This window comes from Molothrus ater, chromosome 24 (assembly GCF_012460135.2).
Source record: "Molothrus ater isolate BHLD 08-10-18 breed brown headed cowbird chromosome 24, BPBGC_Mater_1.1, whole genome shotgun sequence".
Lineage (NCBI taxonomy): Eukaryota > Metazoa > Chordata > Aves > Passeriformes > Icteridae > Molothrus > Molothrus ater.
Window position 1 is genome coordinate 6,550,970 of NC_050501.2, and position 19,181 is coordinate 6,570,150.

General features: G+C 60.3%; 4 protein-coding genes across 6 annotated transcripts; 3 read left to right on the forward strand and 1 right to left on the reverse strand.

The window, feature by feature from the left end:
- Positions 1-1,577: 1,577 nt before the first annotated feature.
- PDIK1L (PDLIM1 interacting kinase 1 like) lies at positions 1,578-9,757 on the forward strand. Of its 2 annotated transcripts, none has more exons than XM_036397044.2 (3): positions 1,578-1,659; positions 2,431-3,811; positions 6,769-9,757. In XM_036397044.2, exons 2-3 carry the CDS (start codon positions 3,527-3,529, stop codon positions 7,498-7,500), a joined length of 1,017 nt encoding a protein of 338 aa, XP_036252937.1. In that variant the 5' UTR covers positions 1,578-1,659; positions 2,431-3,526; the 3' UTR covers positions 7,501-9,757. The 2 variants fall into 2 exon arrangements, with proteins under 2 accessions (XP_036252937.1, XP_036252938.1); XM_036397045.2 differs by having other exon boundaries at positions 1,621-1,659; positions 3,510-3,811.
- A 2,963-nt stretch (positions 9,758-12,720) lies between these two features.
- Positions 12,721-15,021, forward strand: FAM110D (family with sequence similarity 110 member D). Its single transcript, XM_036397080.2, has 2 exons — positions 12,721-12,754; positions 13,378-15,021. The coding sequence occupies exon 2, from the start codon at positions 13,590-13,592 to the stop codon at positions 14,541-14,543; it is 954 nt and encodes a 317-aa protein (XP_036252973.1). The 5' UTR covers positions 12,721-12,754; positions 13,378-13,589; the 3' UTR covers positions 14,544-15,021.
- A 271-nt stretch (positions 15,022-15,292) lies between these two features.
- Positions 15,293-16,196, reverse strand: C24H1orf232 (chromosome 24 C1orf232 homolog). Its single transcript, XM_036397104.1, has 4 exons — positions 16,095-16,196; positions 15,916-16,002; positions 15,736-15,833; positions 15,293-15,551 (listed from the first exon to the last, which is right to left on the reverse strand). Exons 1-4 carry the CDS (start codon positions 16,179-16,181, stop codon positions 15,293-15,295), a joined length of 531 nt encoding a protein of 176 aa, XP_036252997.1. The 5' UTR covers positions 16,182-16,196.
- A 601-nt stretch (positions 16,197-16,797) lies between these two features.
- Positions 16,798-18,043, forward strand: ZNF593 (zinc finger protein 593). 2 transcript variants are annotated; one of them, XM_036397100.1, is made up of 4 exons: positions 16,798-17,014; positions 17,412-17,474; positions 17,567-17,744; positions 17,826-18,043. In XM_036397100.1, the coding sequence occupies exons 1-3, from the start codon at positions 16,818-16,820 to the stop codon at positions 17,706-17,708; spliced, it is 402 nt and encodes a 133-aa protein (XP_036252993.1). In that variant the 5' UTR covers positions 16,798-16,817; the 3' UTR covers positions 17,709-17,744; positions 17,826-18,043. The 2 variants fall into 2 exon arrangements, with proteins under 2 accessions (XP_036252993.1, XP_036252992.1); XM_036397099.2 differs by having other exon boundaries at positions 17,567-18,043.
- Positions 18,044-19,181: the final 1,138 nt, after the last annotated feature.

Consider the following 19,181-nt stretch of genomic DNA (forward strand, 5'->3'; position numbering starts at 1 on the left):
GCAGGGTGAGCACAGTGACTGCGGGCAGGAGATGGTACAGGGTGCAGGGGGCACCTGGGGGCACGGGTACAGGGTACAGGGGGCACCTGGGGGCACAGGTATGGGGTGCAGGGGGTACCTGGGTGCAGGGGGTACCCCAGTGCACAGGTATGGGGTGCAGGAGGCACCTGGGTGCACAGGTATGGGGTGCAGGGGATATCTGGGTTCACAGGTATGGGGTGCAGGGGGTACCTGGGTGCAGGGGGCACCTGGCTGCACAGGTATGGGGTGCAGGGGATACCCCAGTGCACAGGTACGGGGGTGTACAGGTGAGCTCTGTGAGCACACAGGTGTGCAGGGATGCACCAGTACATGGATAAATGGATCTACAGGTACCCAGATGTGTGACACACGGGCACCTGGGTGCTCAGGCACAGAGTGTTGGGGTGCACTGAGCCCTGCTGTCCTCACCCAGGGCAGCCTCTCAGCTGTTTTGGGGTGCACTGACCCCCCCCTGTTCCCTCCAGGGCAGTCCCTCAGCTGTTTCGGGCTCCTTCCTCCCTGGCTCACGTGTGCAGTGAGTGACTGTGCCCAGACCTGCCAGGCACATCTTGCAAAATCGTTCCCGTTCGGGCACTTGGGGCTCTGCCAGCGAGGCCCTGGCAGCAAACGGGGCTGGCTGGGCAGCCAGGAGGGCAGCGCTGGGATCAGACCCTCCCCGGACCCAGACATGACCCGGCCCTGCCCGGGTGACATTGATTAATTAATTGCTTCGGGACTCGGTTAAGGGGATTCACAGGAACGGAGGGGGTGTAATGCCCTAAGCAGCTTTCCCAACCCACAAGGGGCTCGTTGGGCCCTAATTGGCTTGGGACAGCTTAGGCAGGACCCAGGACATTAATCACCCCGGGATCCTTCCCAATTAACCCTGCAGAGCCCACTACAGGGACGGATCTCCCTCTGCTTGGCTTCACAGGGCTCTGAGCACTGGGTGGCCCTGGCTTCTCCCAAAAATGCCCCTGGGGTGGCTTTGCAATGGTTGGGGAGACAGCAGGGCCTGTGACAGGGCTCCCGGGCATGGGGGGCACTTCCAGCCCTGCAGCCTGAGGAGGAAAGGGAGCCATGGCACAGAACAGGGAACAGACAGGGGCGACAGCTCTTGTGTCACTGTCACACCAAGCCAGAGCACAACCAAGGGCCAGAGGGGCTGTACTGATTTTTTCTGGACGCCAAGCAGTAAACCATAGAGTCCCAGAACTGTTTGTTTTGGAAGGACCTCAGAGCCCATCCAGTGCCACCCCTGCCATGGCAGGGACACCTCAAACTGTCCCAGGCTGCTCCAAGCCCCATCCAGCCTGGCCTTGGGCACTGCCAGGGATCCAGGGGCGGCCACAGCTGCTCTGGGCACCCTGTGCCAGGGCCTGCCCACCCTGCCAGGGAACAATTCCCTCCTAATTAATAAACAGAAATTTCAGTAATTAATTGATTAATTCATGTAATTATACATTACCCACCGCGCTCGCCCCGCCCCCTCAGCTGACCAATCACAGGGCGGTGTGCATGGAGTGGGCGTGACCACTCGGTGGGCGTGGCGGTGTGGGCGTGACCTCGTTGAGAGAGGCGGGCGGGCGGAGCGCAGCCCTAAGATGGCGGCCGGGCGGCGGCGGCGGCGGCGCTGAGGTAACGCGGCTTCTCCGGCCCGGCTCGGCCCGGTGCCGGCCCCTCGTCCTCGCGGGCCCCCGGGGGTTGGAGCGGGCGGGATCCGCGCTGCAGGTTGGGCGGGAGGGGCCCAGCGGGCAGGCATCATCCCCCGCTGTGGGGCGAGCGGTACGTTGGTGCTTCCCTTCACAGGTGGGGGCCCGGTGCGGCCGCGCCGAGCGGGAGGGGTGCATTTACATTACCTATATTAATTCTCTATATCCTCTATATATTTATTCTATAATCGCCGCCGTTAACGCGGCGGGCGGCGCTGCCCGGCCCGGTGTCCGCTCTGCCGGGCCGGCCCCGGGGCCCCGCAGCACCGCGGGCCGGAGCGGGGCCGGGGGCGGCCCCGGGGCTCGGGAACAGCTCCCGGTACAGGGGACGGTTTGTGCCCGCTCGGAACCCGCTGTGCCCGTGCTGGAGGAACGCGGCGCGGTGTTTGCCCCGGAGCTCCTGCCCTTGTTGGCCCATGGATCTCGGTACCGATGGGAATTTACAGCTCCTGCCCTTGTTGGCCCCTCGGATCTCGGTGTTCAGGCTCTGATCTGGAGCTCCAGCCCTGCTGCAGGTGCAGCCTCGGCCCTTCCCGCCTTCCTCACACACGGCACATCTCGGTTCAAATCCTTACTGCCAATGTCCCTCACACAGCTTTGCTGAAAGGTTAAAATATCTCTCTAGCATTGCCTGAGACTGATGATACCTTTTTTCTCTCTCTTTTTCTTTTTTTTTTATTTTTTTTTCTAAAAAAAGAAAATATTGCCTAAAGCAGTGGAAATACTTGAGATCTTCCTACTAATAACAGGCCATTTCAATGTGGTCCTTATTGCCTGACATAAAGAGAATTACCTTTATCACTGGCTGTCTTAAAGCTATTGTAGTTCTGATCTATCAGTGTGATTTTATTTATTTATTTTACTTTTGGTTTTGCGTTTCATTCTGTTTGACCAGTGATCCTTGGCTAGTCAAGCTCTTAATTTTTTTTATTTTAATTTATTGCTGTCTCTAGTCAGTGACCCGTTTTGGTTTGGTTGTGTGAAGGTGGTGCTGGTGTTTGGTTTGTAATCTTGTAGGGCAGCGTGCAGGGAGGCTCATAAATCTGCAGCAGGGTTTGGTGGCTTTTTTTTTTTTTCCCTCCTTTTTTTTTTTTGTGTGTGTGTCTCTTGTTTTACTTTCAGAGCAATAACTTAACTTTTGTCCTTGCTCTGTTGAGCAAAAGTGAAAGTTAGATGCTGGGCGCAAACTTCTGCAATCAGTTATCCTTTTTAACCTTTCATAGCTGTAGATTCCTCATGCAGAGGAGGCTTGGTGAAAAATCAATCACCTCAAAAGATAAACGGGGAGCGATTGAAGCTTTCTCTTCTCTGAGTTAAACAATCATAACAGAAACGTTTGCTCCTGCAGCCACCTCCAGAAAAAGGCAGTTTAATTAAAATTACAGCCCACCCAGGGCCTTCAGCTGGGACCTGCTGTGCTCTCCAGGCTGGATGGGGAGCATGCCAGCCTGCTGTTATTCCTGCAGATGCTCACGGAAGACGCTGAGGCAGAGGAGCAGGGGCGCTCTCCATAGCCCTGTCTCGGCACCATCCCAGTCTAGGTTTGAATTGTTGCCACCTTGAACACGCCGGGCTGTATTTGAAATTGTAACAAAAAGATGTAATTTCACTCTCACCTGGTCCCTGGCAGGGAGGTGCAGGTTTATGGAGGAGCTTCTGGAACGTTCTGAACCCCCGTTAGTGGTGGGGTCTGGGCAGGCCAGCCCCTAGGGGGGGAAATACAGCCCGGCTCCTGTGCCTAAGCTTTAGCTGTGTGGGTTTCTCCCCCTTCCCCAGAACCTTTGCTCCTGAAGATGGTGAGTAGCCAGCCTAAGTACGATCTAATTCGGGAGGTTGGTCGTGGCAGTTATGGTGTGGTGTACGAAGCGCTCGTCAGGAGGACCTGTGCCCGCGTGGCCGTCAAAAAGATCCGGTGCCACGCTCCCGAGAACGTGGAACTGGCTCTGCGCGAGTTCTGGGCCCTTAGCAGTATCAAGAGCCAGCACCCCAACGTCATTCACCTGGAGGAGTGCATCTTGCAGAAAGATGGCATGGTGCAGAAGATGGCCCATGGCTCCAGCTCCTCCCTGTATCTGCAGGTACACGAGGCCGAGGGGACGGGGTGGAAGGAACTGGTGATGCTGAGCTGGGGGGAAGGAAGGAGGGGTTTGAGGCATCCTCAGCTAGGCCAGGGGATTGGCTGCACTGCTTGTCCCCAGAATGTAATGGAGATTTGTAAAAGAACCTGAGCAATCACCTGGACCTTGGGTTTGAAGCTGGAGTCCCGTGGCTCCAGCTCCTCCCTGTGTCTGCAGGTACACGAGGCCGAGGGGACGGGGTGGAAGGAATTGGTGACAGTGAGCTGGGGGGAAGGAGGTGGAGCAGCCCCGGGGTTTGAGCCGTGCTCAGCTAGGCCAGGGGATTGGCTGCACTGCTTGTCCCCAGAATGTAATAGAGAGCTTTAGAAACAAACTGAGCAATCACCTGGACCTTGGGTTTGAAGCTGGAGTCCCCTGGCTCCAGCTCCTCCCTGTGTCTGCAGGTACACGAGGCTGAGGGGATGGGGTGGAAGCCATGGGTGATGCTGAGCTGGGGGGAAGGAAGGAGGGGTTTGAGGCATCCTCAGCTAGGCCAGAGGATTGTCTGCATTGCTAACACCCAGAATTTAATAGAGAGCTTTCAAAAAAACCTCAGCAATCACCTGGATCTTGTGTCTGAAGCTGTGCTGCTCTGAAAGACCCCAGAATTTGTGTTTAATGCAAATCTGCTTTGATAAGTTGAGGAAGCCCTGCAGGTGAAGCCCAGGGGAGGTGCAGGCTGTGGAGCTCTTGGCAGGTGCAGGTTAAAGAGCACTCCTGTCCTGGGACACAGCTTGGAGGAATTCCATCCTGGGTGCCTTGGAAATCAGTGTCTTGATTTATAGGAAGCCAGTGCTTAAAAAATTCTTTGAGAAGCAAGCATCAATTGGTAGCACATAACGAGCTGGCTTTATTTTTTAATAAATAACTGTTAATCTCTTCAAAGAGTATAAATTAGGGAACACATATCACTCTGAAAGTGTCCTTGAAGTCTGCAGATGTGTATGTTTGAAGAATCAGTAGCTCTGGAAAGCCATTGGAGACAATGATTTGTCAAGAAGCAGCCCTAAGTGTAAATCACCCCCGGGCAGAAATCAGTGTTCCTGGTTTAAGAAGCCACAGCCTGCTCGGTGTTTGCTGTGTCCTCCCTGGTCAGCTGTTCTTATTTCAGTTTTCATTGCCACCCTGCTGTGCCAGAACCAGGATCCCTGGCTGTGCCAGCTCCCCGTGGCCCGGGAGCTGCTCCTGCCTTGTTTTCAGGGAAGGATTGGGCTAAACTAGCACTGGCCAGGGCAGGAGTCAGAGCCTTACCTTCCTGGTTTGCCGAGCTGCCAGGGAGGGCAGATGTGCAGGGAGGAGCTTTGAAGGCGCCGGGGTGGAGCTGAAGGTGGGGAGAGCTCCCAGCTCTGGCTGGGATGGCGGTGCTGGGGTGCAGCTGGCGCAGGGCTCGGGCCTGCCGGGTGCAAACAGCACGGATTTTGTTTTGCTGCTGCAGGAGGGAGGGCAAAGGGCAGAGCTGAGCTGCTGCCAGGGTCACTCCGGAGCAGCCTGGGCTGAGCCAAGGGCAGTCAGAGCCCCTCTGCTCTCCCAGAGGATGGCACGGAGCTGAGGAGCCTGGGGAAGAGCTCTGGGCAGATTCTCAGCGCCAGCTGAACCAAATCTGTAGAGTTTGAGTCCTCAGTCAGCATTGTCTGCTGTGCTTTGCCACCGGCACAGATGTGAGGGGTGGATTTTGTTGTCTTGGCTCTCACAATATCTGCAAGTGCAGCTCCTGTGACTCTGTGTTGGTGCTCTCTTGGCAGGGGAGACTCCCTGCTCTCCTGAGATACTTTAATCTCACAGTTCCTGACTACAAACCCTAAAGAAGGCAATTTTTAGCCCTAAAATAGATTTACTCTTTAAAGAAGATAGCTGTAAACTGCTACCATTTTTTTCTCTTGGAAAGGTCACTTTTTAAAAGCATTTCAAAATTCCTCTCTAGATATTAACACACCCCTTCATTTTTGAAAGCCAGTTTGATTTAGCATCCATTGGTTTACTACTAACAGAAATAATTGCAGGATTTTCCTTCCAGAGCCACCTCAGAGGAGCTGCAGAGGCAAATGCAGTTGTGTAAACAGGATTAGTAAAATGATTGCAGGTTTTGCTTTGCTTTCTGTGTGGAGCAGCTGTAAGAACTGGCTGTTCCTGAAAATACTCTGTGGATAATGATGGTGGGAAGGGTGTTCCGTGCTCAGCTGTGCCTGCAGATCAGTGCTCTCCTGAGTTCAGGATCCTGTGTGAACTTGCTGGAATTCATGGATGTGTCAGGAATGGAGACCAGGCTTTAAAAATCTCTCCTGGATAAATACAGCAGTGCGGAGTCACTTGTGAGACTTTGTTTATCCCGAAAAGCTGTTGGCAAAGTGGGTGGGACAGGCTTTGTCAGGGTGGGACACTGTCCAGCTGGGACAGATGGGAGGGCAATGGCCACTGGGTATCTTTAAAAACTCTGTTATCAGGGTCGAGCTCTGCTTCTGGGCAGGAGCCGGAGCTTGATACGCTCCACACGAGGGAAGATAAGGAAGCTGGCAAATACATTGTGATTTTGTTTTTTTTCTCTTTTACATAAAAACATTTGCATCATGTTTTCTTTCCCCCTTGCAGTACCTTGCTCTCTGGATTGTTGAGAGGAGGGTCAAACAGACTGGTCTGGGTTGGAAGGGATCTTAAACCCCATCTCATTCCTGTGGGCAGGGACACCTTCCACTGTCCCAGGTTGCTCCAGCCTGGCCTTGGGCACTTCCAGGGGTCCAGGGGCAGGCACAGCTTCTGTGGGCAGCCTGTGCCCTCACCAGCCCCACAGGGAACAGTTCCTTCTGTGTAACTAACCCGAGTTTCCCCTCTCTGTGAGGATCCTGATTTCATGCATTTTTCCATCGAATCCTTTCCTTCCCACCATCACCAGGTACTCACATCACCTCTTCCCCTCGTTGCAGCTCGTAGAAACCTCGTTAAAAGGAGAAATAGCCTTTGACCCCAGAAGTGCTTACTACCTGTGGTTCGTGATGGATTTCTGCGATGGCGGCGACATGAACGAGTACCTGCTGTCCCGCAAGCCCAGCCGCAAGACCAACACCAGCTTCATGCTGCAGCTCAGCAGCGCCCTGGCCTTCCTGCACAAGAACCAGATCATCCACCGCGACCTCAAGCCCGACAACATCCTCATCTCGCAGGGCCGCGCGCCCGCCGAGCCCACGCTGAAGGTGGCGGATTTCGGGCTGAGCAAGGTGTGCTCGGCCTCGGGCCACAGCGCCGAGGAGCCCGTCAACGTCAACAAGTGCTTCCTGTCCACCGCCTGCGGCACCGACTTCTACATGGCCCCCGAGGTCTGGGAGGGCCACTACACGGCCAAGGCCGACATCTTCGCCCTGGGCATCATCATCTGGGCCATGCTGGAGAGGATCACCTTCGTGGACACCGAGACCAAGAAGGAGCTGCTGGGCAGCTACGTCAGGCAGGGCACGGCCATCGTGCCCGTGGGCGAGGCGCTGCTGGAGAACCCCAAGATGGAGCTGCTCATCCCCGTCAAGAAGAAGTCCATGAACGCCAGGATGAAGCAGCTGATCAAGGAGATGCTGGCGGCCAACCCGCAGGACCGGCCCGACGCCTTCGAGCTGGAGCTGAGACTGGTGAACATCGCCTTCAAGGACAGCAGCTGGGACACGTGAGGGGCTGAGCCCCGGCTCACCTGCAGGGGGTGCTCAGCACCTCGCTCGCTGGAGATTCCCGACAGGAATGTGGAGTTGGCCGCGTCTGAAATCCCGGGTGAGGCTGAGGGTGTTCCTCGGGCTGCGCTGGCACGGCGATGTGGCAGGAGCCAACACTACTTGATTTCCAGCACTCTGTCACGGAGTGCCTCACACATTCCAGTTTCCTATGGCAGTATTAGGAACTCTCATGGAAAAAAAAAAAAAAAAAAAAAGAAGAAAAAAAAAAAGGTTTGCATGCTGGCAGTGCAAATCTTGAGGCTTTGTAATGTAGTCTGTGTATATATTTATGTATATGAGTGACTGGGAGTGTGTGGCACTTAAATTATTTGCTGTGGGTCTGGATGATTGGGGTCTGCTAGAAATCTGGGTGAAGAAAGTGAGTGAGAAAATCTCCTTCTTCCCCAGGCCTGAATGACTTCATTATTTATTTTTGTTATCTAATTTCAAAGACTTGACTTTGTAAACAAAAAAAGCAATGCAAGGGGATCAGCTGCTTTCCAAGTGCTAACATGGCTGGTCTTGGCACTTAGAGCTTAACGAGCTCGTCACTGAGGGAGTCAAATTAGAAATGTACAGTCAGGTGCTGGCAGGGGGGCTGGCTCACTGATCACTTGATTTGGCTTTTATTAATCAATTAATCTGCCTTTTCTCAGCACGCTCTCTGCCCTGGTGTCCATACTCCCACAGCACCTTGAGGATTTATCACAGCAGAGTTCTGTGCCCTCAGTTTGTGGAAACACGGATGAGGGAATCCAGCAGCACATTCTCAAAATCCTTCTAAACGTGGTGGCAGCAGTTTTCCCACCAGCTGAATCCAGCTGATAACCCAATGGTCATGGCCTTTGCTCTGTGGCCCTGCCCCAGACCCAGTGGGGATGAGGGGACAGAGGTGGCTCTGTCCCCTGCTCACACCTGCTGGCAGAGAGCTCAGGTACGGGAAGGGCGGCAGCCTGAGCTGGTTTTGTGTTTCATTTTTCCTCCTTTTAAAGAAGTGATCTTTATTTGCTCTGGTTTGGAGCAGGGGGAGCTGCTGGTGCCCAGCTCTGCTGCTGCTGGGACAGGTTCCACTGGGGCCCTGGCACTGCAGGGCTGGCAGCAGCTCTGTCCCAGCACAGCACTTTGTTCCTCTGGGGCAGGGCTGACCTCTCCCATCCACTCTGACCTTTTGGAAAAAAGCAGCATCTTAACATTGCCTTTCAAGCTGCAGGAAAGGCTGGTTTTCTTTACAAAACTGAATTTGATTTTTCCCCCCCCCACCCAAATCTTACCTGGAAATGGCTGTAAGTATTTCCTTGTACAATTTGCTTTTTGAAGTCTGTTCCCTCTTGGTGTTGGGACAGCAGTTCTGGGCACTCAGTGTTTATTTTCCGAGTGCAAATAAACAAAATGTTATTTTTTGGTTTTCCAAAAGCAAAGGATTCTGATTCCACCCAACTTCTGAGGCTTTACAGGCCGCAGGTGGCTCTTACCTGGTGCTGTGTGAGCTGGTGGCTGTCCCCAGCTGGCCTTAGTTTGTAATTCTTGTTATTTCCTTTCACTTCATCCTTTTAGGGAGTGATCCTCAGACAAACACACTTTGCTTGTGCCAACTCTGCCTCCCAGTTCTCACATCTCAGCAGGGTGAGAAAAGGGGGTTTGTAATTCCCGTTAAACTTGGGGGCTTTTTCAAAACAAAGGGGTGAGCATCCCCCTCCCTTGCCCAGCCTGAATAACAGAACAGAACCAGAATTAGCACTGCTCCCCTCTGAGGTGCTCTGTGAATCACCTGGGTCCCCTCTGCAGGCTCCACTGCCTGCAGGGCAGAAATCAGGGGCTGGCACAGGGAAGTTTTGGGGTTTTTGACTCCCAAAGTGTTTCTTTGCACTGATTGCCACTTTATAGGTTGGGGGTACCTGAAATCCCTCTCATGGTGCTTATCCTCGCCGTTGGGTGACACTGGTAGTCCTCGAGCTCTGTGTTCTCTTTGATTTTTGTTGTCTGAGGTCTTTTGTTTTGAGAAAATAAATCAAGTTGTTGTAGCAGCTGCGGGGCTGTTCACCAGCTTGACGTGAAGTCAAGACACTTTTCAGCACTTGGGAAAGATTTTTGGGTTTTTTCCATGTTTTTCTTTGAAAACTGTAAAATATATTTTATGGAGAATTTATAATGAGGAAAATTATTGTGTAATTTATTAAGTTCATGACTGTTTTTGAAATAAAACCTTGAATTTCGCTGAGGTTTTAGGACTTGATGGGGAAGTGCTCTCAGTGAGTGCAGTGTCAGTGCTGCCCTCCAGGGACAGCGTCCTGCTGTTCCCACACGCCCTGAGAAGCCTTGGGAGCAGGGGTGAGGAAACATCATTACTTACCCATGACAGGAAAGCGTGGCCCTCATTTGCATGTTTTAATTAGCAGCGCTCTGGACAGAGGCACCTGCGGACTGGAAATGCTGTGAGTTGGGTTTCTCTTGGAGTTTCTTACACCCACAGGAAACCCGAGCCCAGCCCTGTGCCCCGTGGGTTCCTGTGCCAGGAATTCCCACCTGCAATGGGCACGTGCCCACCTGGCTGGAGCCTTGTGCTTGGGTCAGTGCAGTTTGGGCTTAGATTCGTTTTTTTTAGGGGGATTAAAGACCTGGAGTAAAGGAAAAAGTCCCACTTTTGGGTTAGTTTTAAGAGTGGTGATTTTAAATAGAGACACAAGCTGAATTCCTTCCCCACAAAATGAAGAAAAGTAAATCTGAGATTATATATATATATATACACATTATATATATATCCACACACACATATATGTATATATCATATATAATATATATGTGCTGTACTTCAAATATATTTAGCCCCTCGGGAGGGTGGGGAAGCCTGCAGGGAAATGCCCTGGTGCAGAAATGAGATATAATTAAAGCTCATTGGGCTGGGAGAGCCCAGCCCCAGAGGTTCGGGCTCCAGCCTGCCCCTCCCCGTTCCCAGGGCTGGGAACTTGCTGTGTTGGTGCTTTTGCTTTGTTTTGGTCCAACCAGAGCTCGGTTTTGGTTTGTTTTGGTCCAACCAGAGCTTCCCTGGGGCTCTGTGGGCAAGGCAGAGCCCTCGGGACGTTGCTCAGCTTCTCCCCTCCTTGGGGCACAGCCAGCCCGGGGTTTTGGGGCTCTCCCCTTTCTCACAGCCCCTGGGACATCCCTGGCTCCTGGTTTGGGTCCCTCCAGCTGCTTTGGGGACAGAAGGGACTGGCCCAGGGCAGCCAGTGAGGACATTCACCCACCAACCTCAGTGGGCTGGGTGCTGCTGCCAGGGGCAGCCAAGGAAATCTCTGTGCTGCAGCCCTGTAAGGCACAGGGATGTGCCTGGGATGCCACAAACCACCCCGAGTGCCTGAGCTGCTGCAGGTGCTGCTCAGGAGCTCTGGAAGGGTTTGGAGAAATCTGAAACCCCATTTTTAGGAGCAGGGAGGTGTCAAGTGACCACTGCTGGAAGAGGAGCTGAGCCCAGGCTGTTCTTGTTCGTTCCAGAGGCTCCTTCACCCTCAGGTTTGGGATGGAACCAGATAAAACCTAAAAACCTTTGCAGCAGTGCTGGGCTCAGGCCTCCATCCTGACCCTGGGCTGGTTCCCTCAGCCCCGGGATCTCCTCCTGGCCCTGTCCTGGCCCTGTCCTGGCTGTCCCTGTGTCCCAGCCCTGCCCTGCCGCGGCTTTGGAGCCTTTTGGGGTTGGAGCAGCCCCGGGATCTCCTCCTGGGCCTGTCCTGGCTGTCCCTGTGTCCCAGCCCTGCCCTGCCGTGGCTTTGGAGCCTTTTGGGGTTGGAGCAGCCCCGGGGCCGCTCCCGTCCCGCCCTGCCCGGGCACGCTCGGCTGGGGCGCTGCTCTCAGGTTTATTCGTGCCCCTTTGAACCCTGGAGGTTTTTAAACTCGTCGGACAAGCCTCCCACGCCCGGTGGCGTTCGCCTTTCCGCTGAGGGATCCAGAGGCAGATCCCAGAGCTGCCGAGGGTTTCTCCATCCCTTGGCCCGATCCTGTTCCCTGTCCTCCACCGCGTTTGCTGCAGTGCAGCCGCACCGAGTGCTGCCTGCCGTGCTGCTCTCCAGGTTTATTACAGAGCTGGTCTGTCCCTTCCTTGCTGTCACGGGGGTTTTTTACAGCCTGCAGAGCTCAAACAGGACCTGGCCCCTCTCACCCTGCCCAGGTTCCATCTCAGCCCCCGTTTTCCCGCACAGGAGTCCTGGCCCCAGCCCCTTCCTGCCCCGCTGCCATCGGCCGGGAAGGTGCCGGGCACAGCCCCAGGCCCCGTTCCCGGCAGCTCCTCAGGAAGGAACTGGGGTGGGGACGGAGATCTCGGGACAGAGCCCCCCTCGTGCCGGGGCTTTGTCGCCCTGAGCCCCCTCGGTCGCTGTGATCAGCCCGGCTGCGCCCCAGCTCTGCCCCAAGCCAGGGGCTGCAGGGGGCTCTGGCTCCTCTCCGAGGGCCCGGGAGCCCAGCCCGGGGGGCAGCGGCTCCTTCCTTGCCCTCTGCTCCAGTGCCACGTTCGCAGCCCCCCGGGCTGGAGCTGGGCATGGAGGGGGCCGGGATTGTCCCTGTGGGAGCACTCGGCCCTCGGGAAGGGAAGAGGGCAGTGGTAAAAATAACCCCTGGGCCAGCTCCAGCCCATTGTGGCTTCCTGCGATTTACAGCCCTTCCCGGGGGGAAGAGGCAGGAACGGCCGGCTCGGGGCTGGCTTTGACCCTTTCAACGCCACCGGAGAAGGTGCCAGAAGGACCTTTCCTCCTCCTCCCCACCTGGGTGGGATCCTGGGGAGGGGATTGAGGTGGGCTCCTGCTCCTGAGCTGCCCCCACACCCTGGGGTGGGTGTAGAAGGAGGAGCTGCTGGAGGGGACGCGGCTTCCCTGCCCCATTCCTGACCTGCCCTGTGCAGGGGGACAGAGACTGGAGGCAAAAATCGCTGCTGCAGATCCCGAAAGGCCGGCGGGGTTCTCGTAAGGAAGTGGAGGGAGGAGAGGAGCAGAGGCGAGCTGGAGCTGCGGGAGGAGAGGGGTTAATGCTGGCCAGGGTCAGCACGGGTGGGCTCCTGCCGCGGGGCTGGGCTGGCACGGGTTAATGGGTGGCTCTTCCTCTTCCTCATCTTCTCTATATGAGGCTGCTCCCGGCTCTGGGCTCAGTTTGCCGCAGGAGCCTCGTGAGACTGGAGCATCCCATCCCTGCATCCATCCCTGCATCCCATCCCTGCATCCCTGCGAGGGCTCAGGTGAGCGAGAGCATCCCCCACCTGCCTGGCACGGCTCCTGGCACGGGTCCGGACCGCGGGGCTGGGCTGGGGAGGGTGACGGTCCCCAGCCGGGACCAGCACAGGGCCAAACACTCCGCGTGCCTCAGTTTCCCCGTGTGTACTCGGCCTGGGTGCGGTGTGGAGCCCGTGGGCTGCGTGTGGAGCTGCGTGGCTGAGGCTCCCTGGGCTGTTTGCTCCCGTGAGCTCTGCTCGGCCCGGCCCCGTGTCCCTGCTGTCCCCCAGGGCTGGTTCCGTGCCCTCCGCACACGGAGGAAGGGGAATCTTCCCTCCCAGGCCAGGCCGGCTGTGGGGGGCACGGCTCGGGGACCCCCCCGGCCCCGGGGCAGCGCTCGGCTTTGTTCCGCCGCTCGGGAAGACAAGGCGGCGGCCGGCTCCGGTATTTTTTCCTGTTGGAAGCCGCTCCTGGGATGCGGCCGAAGCCGGCGGATGCTCGGCGCTTCTCCCTTCCTGCCCGGGGCTGTTCCTGCCCGCGCTGTCCGTGTGGCATTGAGGGGACCCTCAGCTCTGCTTCAGCCCCATCCTCCTCCTCCTCCTCCTCACCGCTGCACTCTCGGGCTGAGCCTGACTCTCCTCTCTCCCAGATCCAGGAGCCGAGCGGAGCCCCAGGAGCTTCCTGAGCGGCCCCACCAGCCCTGCCCGGCCCCTCCGCAGGGCGCAGAGCGATCGGCAGCGATCAGCAGAGATCAGCAGCGATCGGCAGCGATCGGCAGCGATCAGCAGCGATCAGCAGAGATCAGCAGCGATCAGCAGCGATCGGCAGCGCCGTTCTGATCAGCAGCACCGTTCCGGGGCCATGGTGCCCTTGGGCAGCCCCACTCTCGCCGTGTGCGCCTCCAGCAACCTGCGCCTCATGGCCCCGGGCCGCGGCTCGCCGCTGGCCTGGCTGAACCGGGGCCCCGAGTGCCCGGGGGGCAGCGGGGGCCGCAGGGCCAGCGCCGTGGAGCGCCTGGAGGCCGACAAGGCCAAGTACGTGAAGTCGCAGCAGGTGATCAGCCGGCGGCAGGAGCCGGCGCTGCGGGGCTCGCCGCGCCTCTCCCCGCACGGGCGGCGCCGCCTGGCCCGGGGGCAGTGCGGGGAGCTGGGCCCGGAGCTGCCGTGCCCCCCGTCCCCGGTGTCCCGCCGCAGCGGCAGCCGCCGCCTGCTCAGACCCGACTCGCTCATCATCTACCGGCAGAAACGGGACTGCCTGGGCGGCGACAAGGAGAACGCCAAGGGCTCGGGGCTGGTGCGGCGCCTCTTCCAGGGACCCCTGAGGGCCAGCCCGCCCAGCTCGCCCCCCGCCCGGAGCCCCGAGACCCCCATGCTGTGGGCGCCCGCCGAGAAGGAGGAGGCGCGGACACCGGGAGGGGACGGCAGCGGTGACAGCGGCGGCATCCCGGCCGTGCCCGCGGAGCAGCCGCCCGGTGCCCCCGGGAAGGAGCCGCTGGCTCTGCGCGTGTCGCTGCCGCTGTCGGAGCAGGAGCGCTTCTTCAACTACTGCGGGCTGGACCGGGCGCTGGTGGAGCTGCTGGGCCGGGAGCGCTTCGGGCCCGCGGGCTGGGACAGCGGCTCGGCCCGGGCCGGCTCCGGCGAGTCCGAGCCCGGGCGGGCCTCGGGGGGCAGCGAGGGGGACGCGGGGCCGGGCGAGGAGGAGCCGGACGCCCGGGCGGGCTCCGCCGTCTCGGTGGTGGAGCGCAACGCCCGCGTCATCAAGTGGCTCTACGGCTGCCAGAGAGCCTGGGCGGCTGCCAGGGAGTCCACGGTGTGAGCGGGACAGCCCGGCCGGGACCGGGACACCCGCGGGGCTCCCGCTGGCCGGACCGGGCCCCGAGCCCCCGCGGGATGTGGCCCAGGGGCTGGGGGCACCCCTGGCTCTGCTGGCACCCCTGGCCCCGGTGCCGTGGGGATGCTGCGGGTTGGGAGAGCTGCCAGGTGCACAGGCTGAGTGTGGTGGGAGCACCTGAGGGCAGGTGAGGAAGGGCCATCCCCGGGGCCTCAGGGCTGGCAGGCTGCTGTCCCCCTGCTGTCCCCCTGCTGTCCCCCTCCTTCTCCTGTCCCCAGCCCAGGAGGGTGGCACAGGCCCGCAGCCCCCACTGACCACCCAAATCCTGCTCCAGCTGCAGGGTGGGCAGAGCCCGAGCCCCCTCCCGTGGGCAGTGCCCACCCCTCAGCCCCCTCCTCCCCAGAACAGGCGCTGCTGGGGCCAGAGCTGCCCTCAATAAATCTGTTTGGGGTTGTTTTCTAGCCTGGCATGTGTGTGTGGCTGTGGGGGATGCCCCAGGGCTGGGGGGCAGCTCCCCCTCCCCACCCTCGGGGCTGAGCTGCTTCAATGGGGCTGTTGGGGGGCGAGGGAAGGAAAGTAGCAGGCAGAGCTCAGGGAAAAAGGGAATTTTGGGGTCTTTGGTGCAGCTGTGACACCCAAACCCAGGGCAGAGCCCTCGGGCACGGGCGGGGCGCTGCCCACCAGCAACGGGGGCCGCAAATAACTTGTGGCGAGTCCGGCTGCTGCACCCTCCTCTAGTTGCCCTTGGGGGCGGTTTTATTGCGGATTTCGGCCAGTTTGCCGGCCAGGAAGCCCCAGTGGAAGGCCCCTTCCTCCGGCTCCCGCAGGTCGCTGCCGTCGTCACCCGGCGGCTCCCCCGGGCTCTCGTCCGGCTCCGGGGGCGGCCCCGCCTTGTCCGGCCCCGCCGCCTGCTGCCACTTGGTAGCGAAGAGATCCCAAAACCCGGGGGCCTTCTCGCTGTGGGGCGGCTCGGGCGGCTCGGCGGCCAGAGGGCTGGGGGGAGAGAGCGGGGACGGAAATGTCGGGGCAGGGACCTGGGACCTCCCCCCAGCCCACCGTGCCCCGTCCCTGCCCGCTGTCCCCCCGCGGGTGCGGGCCGGGCAGGGGGATGCAGGTGATGGGGTGTGGGGGGCTCGGATCCGGGTTCTGGGGTCCCCCCCAGCGATCTGTAACTCACTGGTCCGGGCAGGGCTCCGGGCTGAGCAGCTGGTGCTCGTCCTCGCGGGTGAAGAGGGACGAAAGCGTCCGCCAGCCGCGGGCCCCGACCCCCTGCACCTGCGGGGGGGCAGCGCCGGGGTCACCGGGAGCTCCGGCCGCCGGTGTCCCCCCCGCCCCCGCGGCCCCAGCCCCTCCTCACCTTCCGGGCCAGCTGGGACACGGGGCTGGCTCCCTCCTCCAGCAGCGCGGGGGGCTCGGCCGTCTCCATCAGCTCGGGCGGGTCTCCCTGCAATGAAGCCCCCGGTGAGGGCGCGGCTGCGGGCGGGCGGGGGGGGACAGGGAGGTTGGGCGGCCCCTTTTGGGGACCCCACAGCGTACCTCGTCCTGCAGGGCCCCGTCGGGGCGCGGCGCCCCCAGGGTCTGCAGCACCTTGGCCTTGTAGAGCCGCCAGAAGCCCTGGGCCATGGCGAGGGGCTCGGCGGGGCCGCAGCCGGCGGCAGCCGCGGGCAGCGGGGCGGGCAGGACGGGCGATCCGGTGGCTTCATTAAAGTTTCAGCGGCCACTTGTTCCGCACAAAAGGAATCTGAGCCCGGGCCGAGCCGGGGGCAGCGCGGGGGCGGCTCCTCCGGTCACCCCCAAATCCCATCCCGAGCCCCCCGCCCCAGCCCCCCGCTGCCCCTCGCCCACTTGGGACCCCCAGGGCTGGGACACTCGCCCATGGTGCAGAGGAGGCGCCGGAGCTCCGCGCTCCCCCCGCCGCGGGTCCCCATCTATAATTGATCACGGGGGAAACACGATCGGCGGCGGGACACGGCGGGACACGCTGAGCCCTGCCCCGCTCATGGCAGCGGTGACCGGGGCAGCGCGGGGGCACGGGGGGACACGGCGGCAGAGCGGGCACGGTGGCAGCGGAGCTGGGGGGGCGCCGGGACCGTCCCAGGACCGTCCCGGGACGGGGAACACCGGGCTGGGGGCGGGGCCTGGCGGGTCTGGGCGTGGCTTCACACGGATGGGCGCGGCCATAAACAGCGCTCTCAATGTGTGGGCGTGTCCCGCAGCCCCGCGCCTGCGCAGTGCGGCGCAGCGGGGCGTGCGGCCGCCATGTCGCCGCGGAACGGGCGGCGCACCGGGGCGCACCGCGCGCACTCGCTCGCCCGGCAGCTCAAGACCAAGCGGCGCCGGCGCGACCTGGACGAGATCCACGTGGACCTGAAGCCCGAGAACGCCGCGCGGCTGCTGCGGCAGGAGATCGACCCCGACCTGCCCGGCTGCGCGCAGTTCTACTGCCTGCACTGCGCGTGCGTGCGGCGGGGATACCGGCGGGATACCGGGGATACCGGGGGATCCCAGGGGGTCGCGGGTTCCCGGGGGAGGTGCGGGAGTTGTCCCGGTCCCTGAGGTTCCTGGGATGGGGTCCCGGGAGAGTCCCTGGGAGGGGGCGATCAGGCTCTGGGGGTCCCTGTCCCCTGGAGGGGCTGCTCAGACCCTGGCGGTCCCTGTCCCCTCGGAGGTTGGTTCCGGGGGTCCCTGTCCCCTCTTCCCCTCTAACTCCTGGGGGAGCATCTTGTCCTGGTCTCAGGGTGACCCCAGGCCCGTGCAGGGCTGTGGTGGGACCCTGGCCCCTCGGCAGGACCCCCCCCCCCAGCCCCCCTGCAGTCTCGGGGTCCCCCTGACCCCCATCCTTTCCCACCCCAGGCGTTACTTCGTGGACCTGAACAGCATGAAGGAGCACTTCAGATCCAAGGTGCACAAGAAGAGGTGAGGGGTGGGGGCAGACCCAAATTCCCCGGGGTGAGGGGGTGCCAGGGGCAGCTCTGGACAGGTACAATCTCACCCCCGTGTGCCCCCAGGCTGAAGCAGCTGCGAGAGGCTCCATACACGCAGGAGGAGGCTGAGCGTGCTGCTGGGATGGGCTCCTACGTCCCCCCAAAGAAGGTGGAGGTGCAGACCCAGCCCCTGGAGGAGGTCACCGAGATGGAGACGTCGGGCTGAGCGCAGGGACGGGGCGCTGGGAGGCTGAGTGGCTCTGTAAGGACGCCTTTGTCCTCAGCTTTGTGACAAAAACGTGTCCCAGCTCTGCCAGCCAAATCCACCCTGCTCCTCCCACAGCCCCCCTGGCCAGGGCACTGACGAGGAGCAGGAGCCAGCAGGAGCCTGGGCGCCCTCCCTGAGCGTCCTCCTTCTCCAGGAAGGGACACATTCATTCCTTGTTCTCTGAGTGCTGCTGGGACTGCACGCTTGTCTGCCTGCTTTTGGAGCAGGTTCTGCTCTGTCCTTGCCTCAGAGGTTATTCCAGTGATGCACCCATTAAAATATGTCAACTGACAGTGTGGCAGCGTTGAGTGTGAGGGTGACAGTCCCCCCAAGGGGTGAGGGGACACCTCAGTGTTGTTCTCTTCCCCATTACCCAAAGGTGCCCGTGCCAGGAGCCTCATCCTGGAACTCTTGCCTGGCAGGGTGGTGAAAGTCCCTCTACCCTGGCAGCTTTTTGTGGGGAATGTGAGCTTGAGTCACCTCTGCATGGAGCACTTGGGTTTGCAGCTGGTTTGGCCTTTGAGAGGGCAGCGCTGGTGTCCCCTTGGTGAGGACACTTTGAGGTTCCTGACCCCAAAACCTCAACTCCTGCAAGTGATTTCATGCTCCTGGCGGGCTGCAAGGTGATCAGCCTCCCTGCCTGGCATCTGCCACGGTGCCCCTGAGGGGACACTGAGCCACAATGCCACCGAATTCCTGACAATTGCCACCGAATTCCTGCAGAGTTCGTGTCCCCGTTCAGTTCATCCCTCCTGCCCAGCTGGGGACTGGGAACGTGCTGGGAATGCAGACAGAGCAGTGACAGAGCCGTGACATGGCTGTGCTGGGGCACACACAGAGCAGTGACAGAGCAGTGACACGGCCGTGCTGGGGCACACAGAGCAGTGACAGAGCAGTGACACGGCCGTGCTGGGGCACACAGAGCAGTGACCCAGCTGTGCTGGGGCACACAGAGCAGTGACAGAGCAGTGACACGGCTGTGCTGGGGCACACAGAGCAGTGACAGAGCAGTGACACGGCTGTGCTGGCTAAGGAAGGGTTTATTTCCACGCAGCCTGCCCGGATTTGTCCCCGAGGCTCCGGGGGAGGGAGGGAGGGAGGGAGAGCCACAGCTCTGCGGGGGCTGGGGAGGCTGTGGGACGTGCCCGCCCAGGGACAGGGGATGGGATGTGCCCAGGGACACGGATGTGATGTCCCTGCCCAGGGTCACGTCACCGCCCGTGTCCCCCCTGCCCGTTATCTAACGCGGCGCTGGCCTCATTCCTGCGGGGCCGCGGCCACCGCGGTTCCCATGGGGACAGAGGGGCTCTGTGGCCACCACCGGGGTCCCCAGCCCCCTCTGCTCCCGCGGGGGATGGGGATGGATGCAGCTCCCGGCTCTGCCGTCCCTCTGTCCGTCCAGCCTCTGCTCTGGTGCTCTGATCCCGCTGT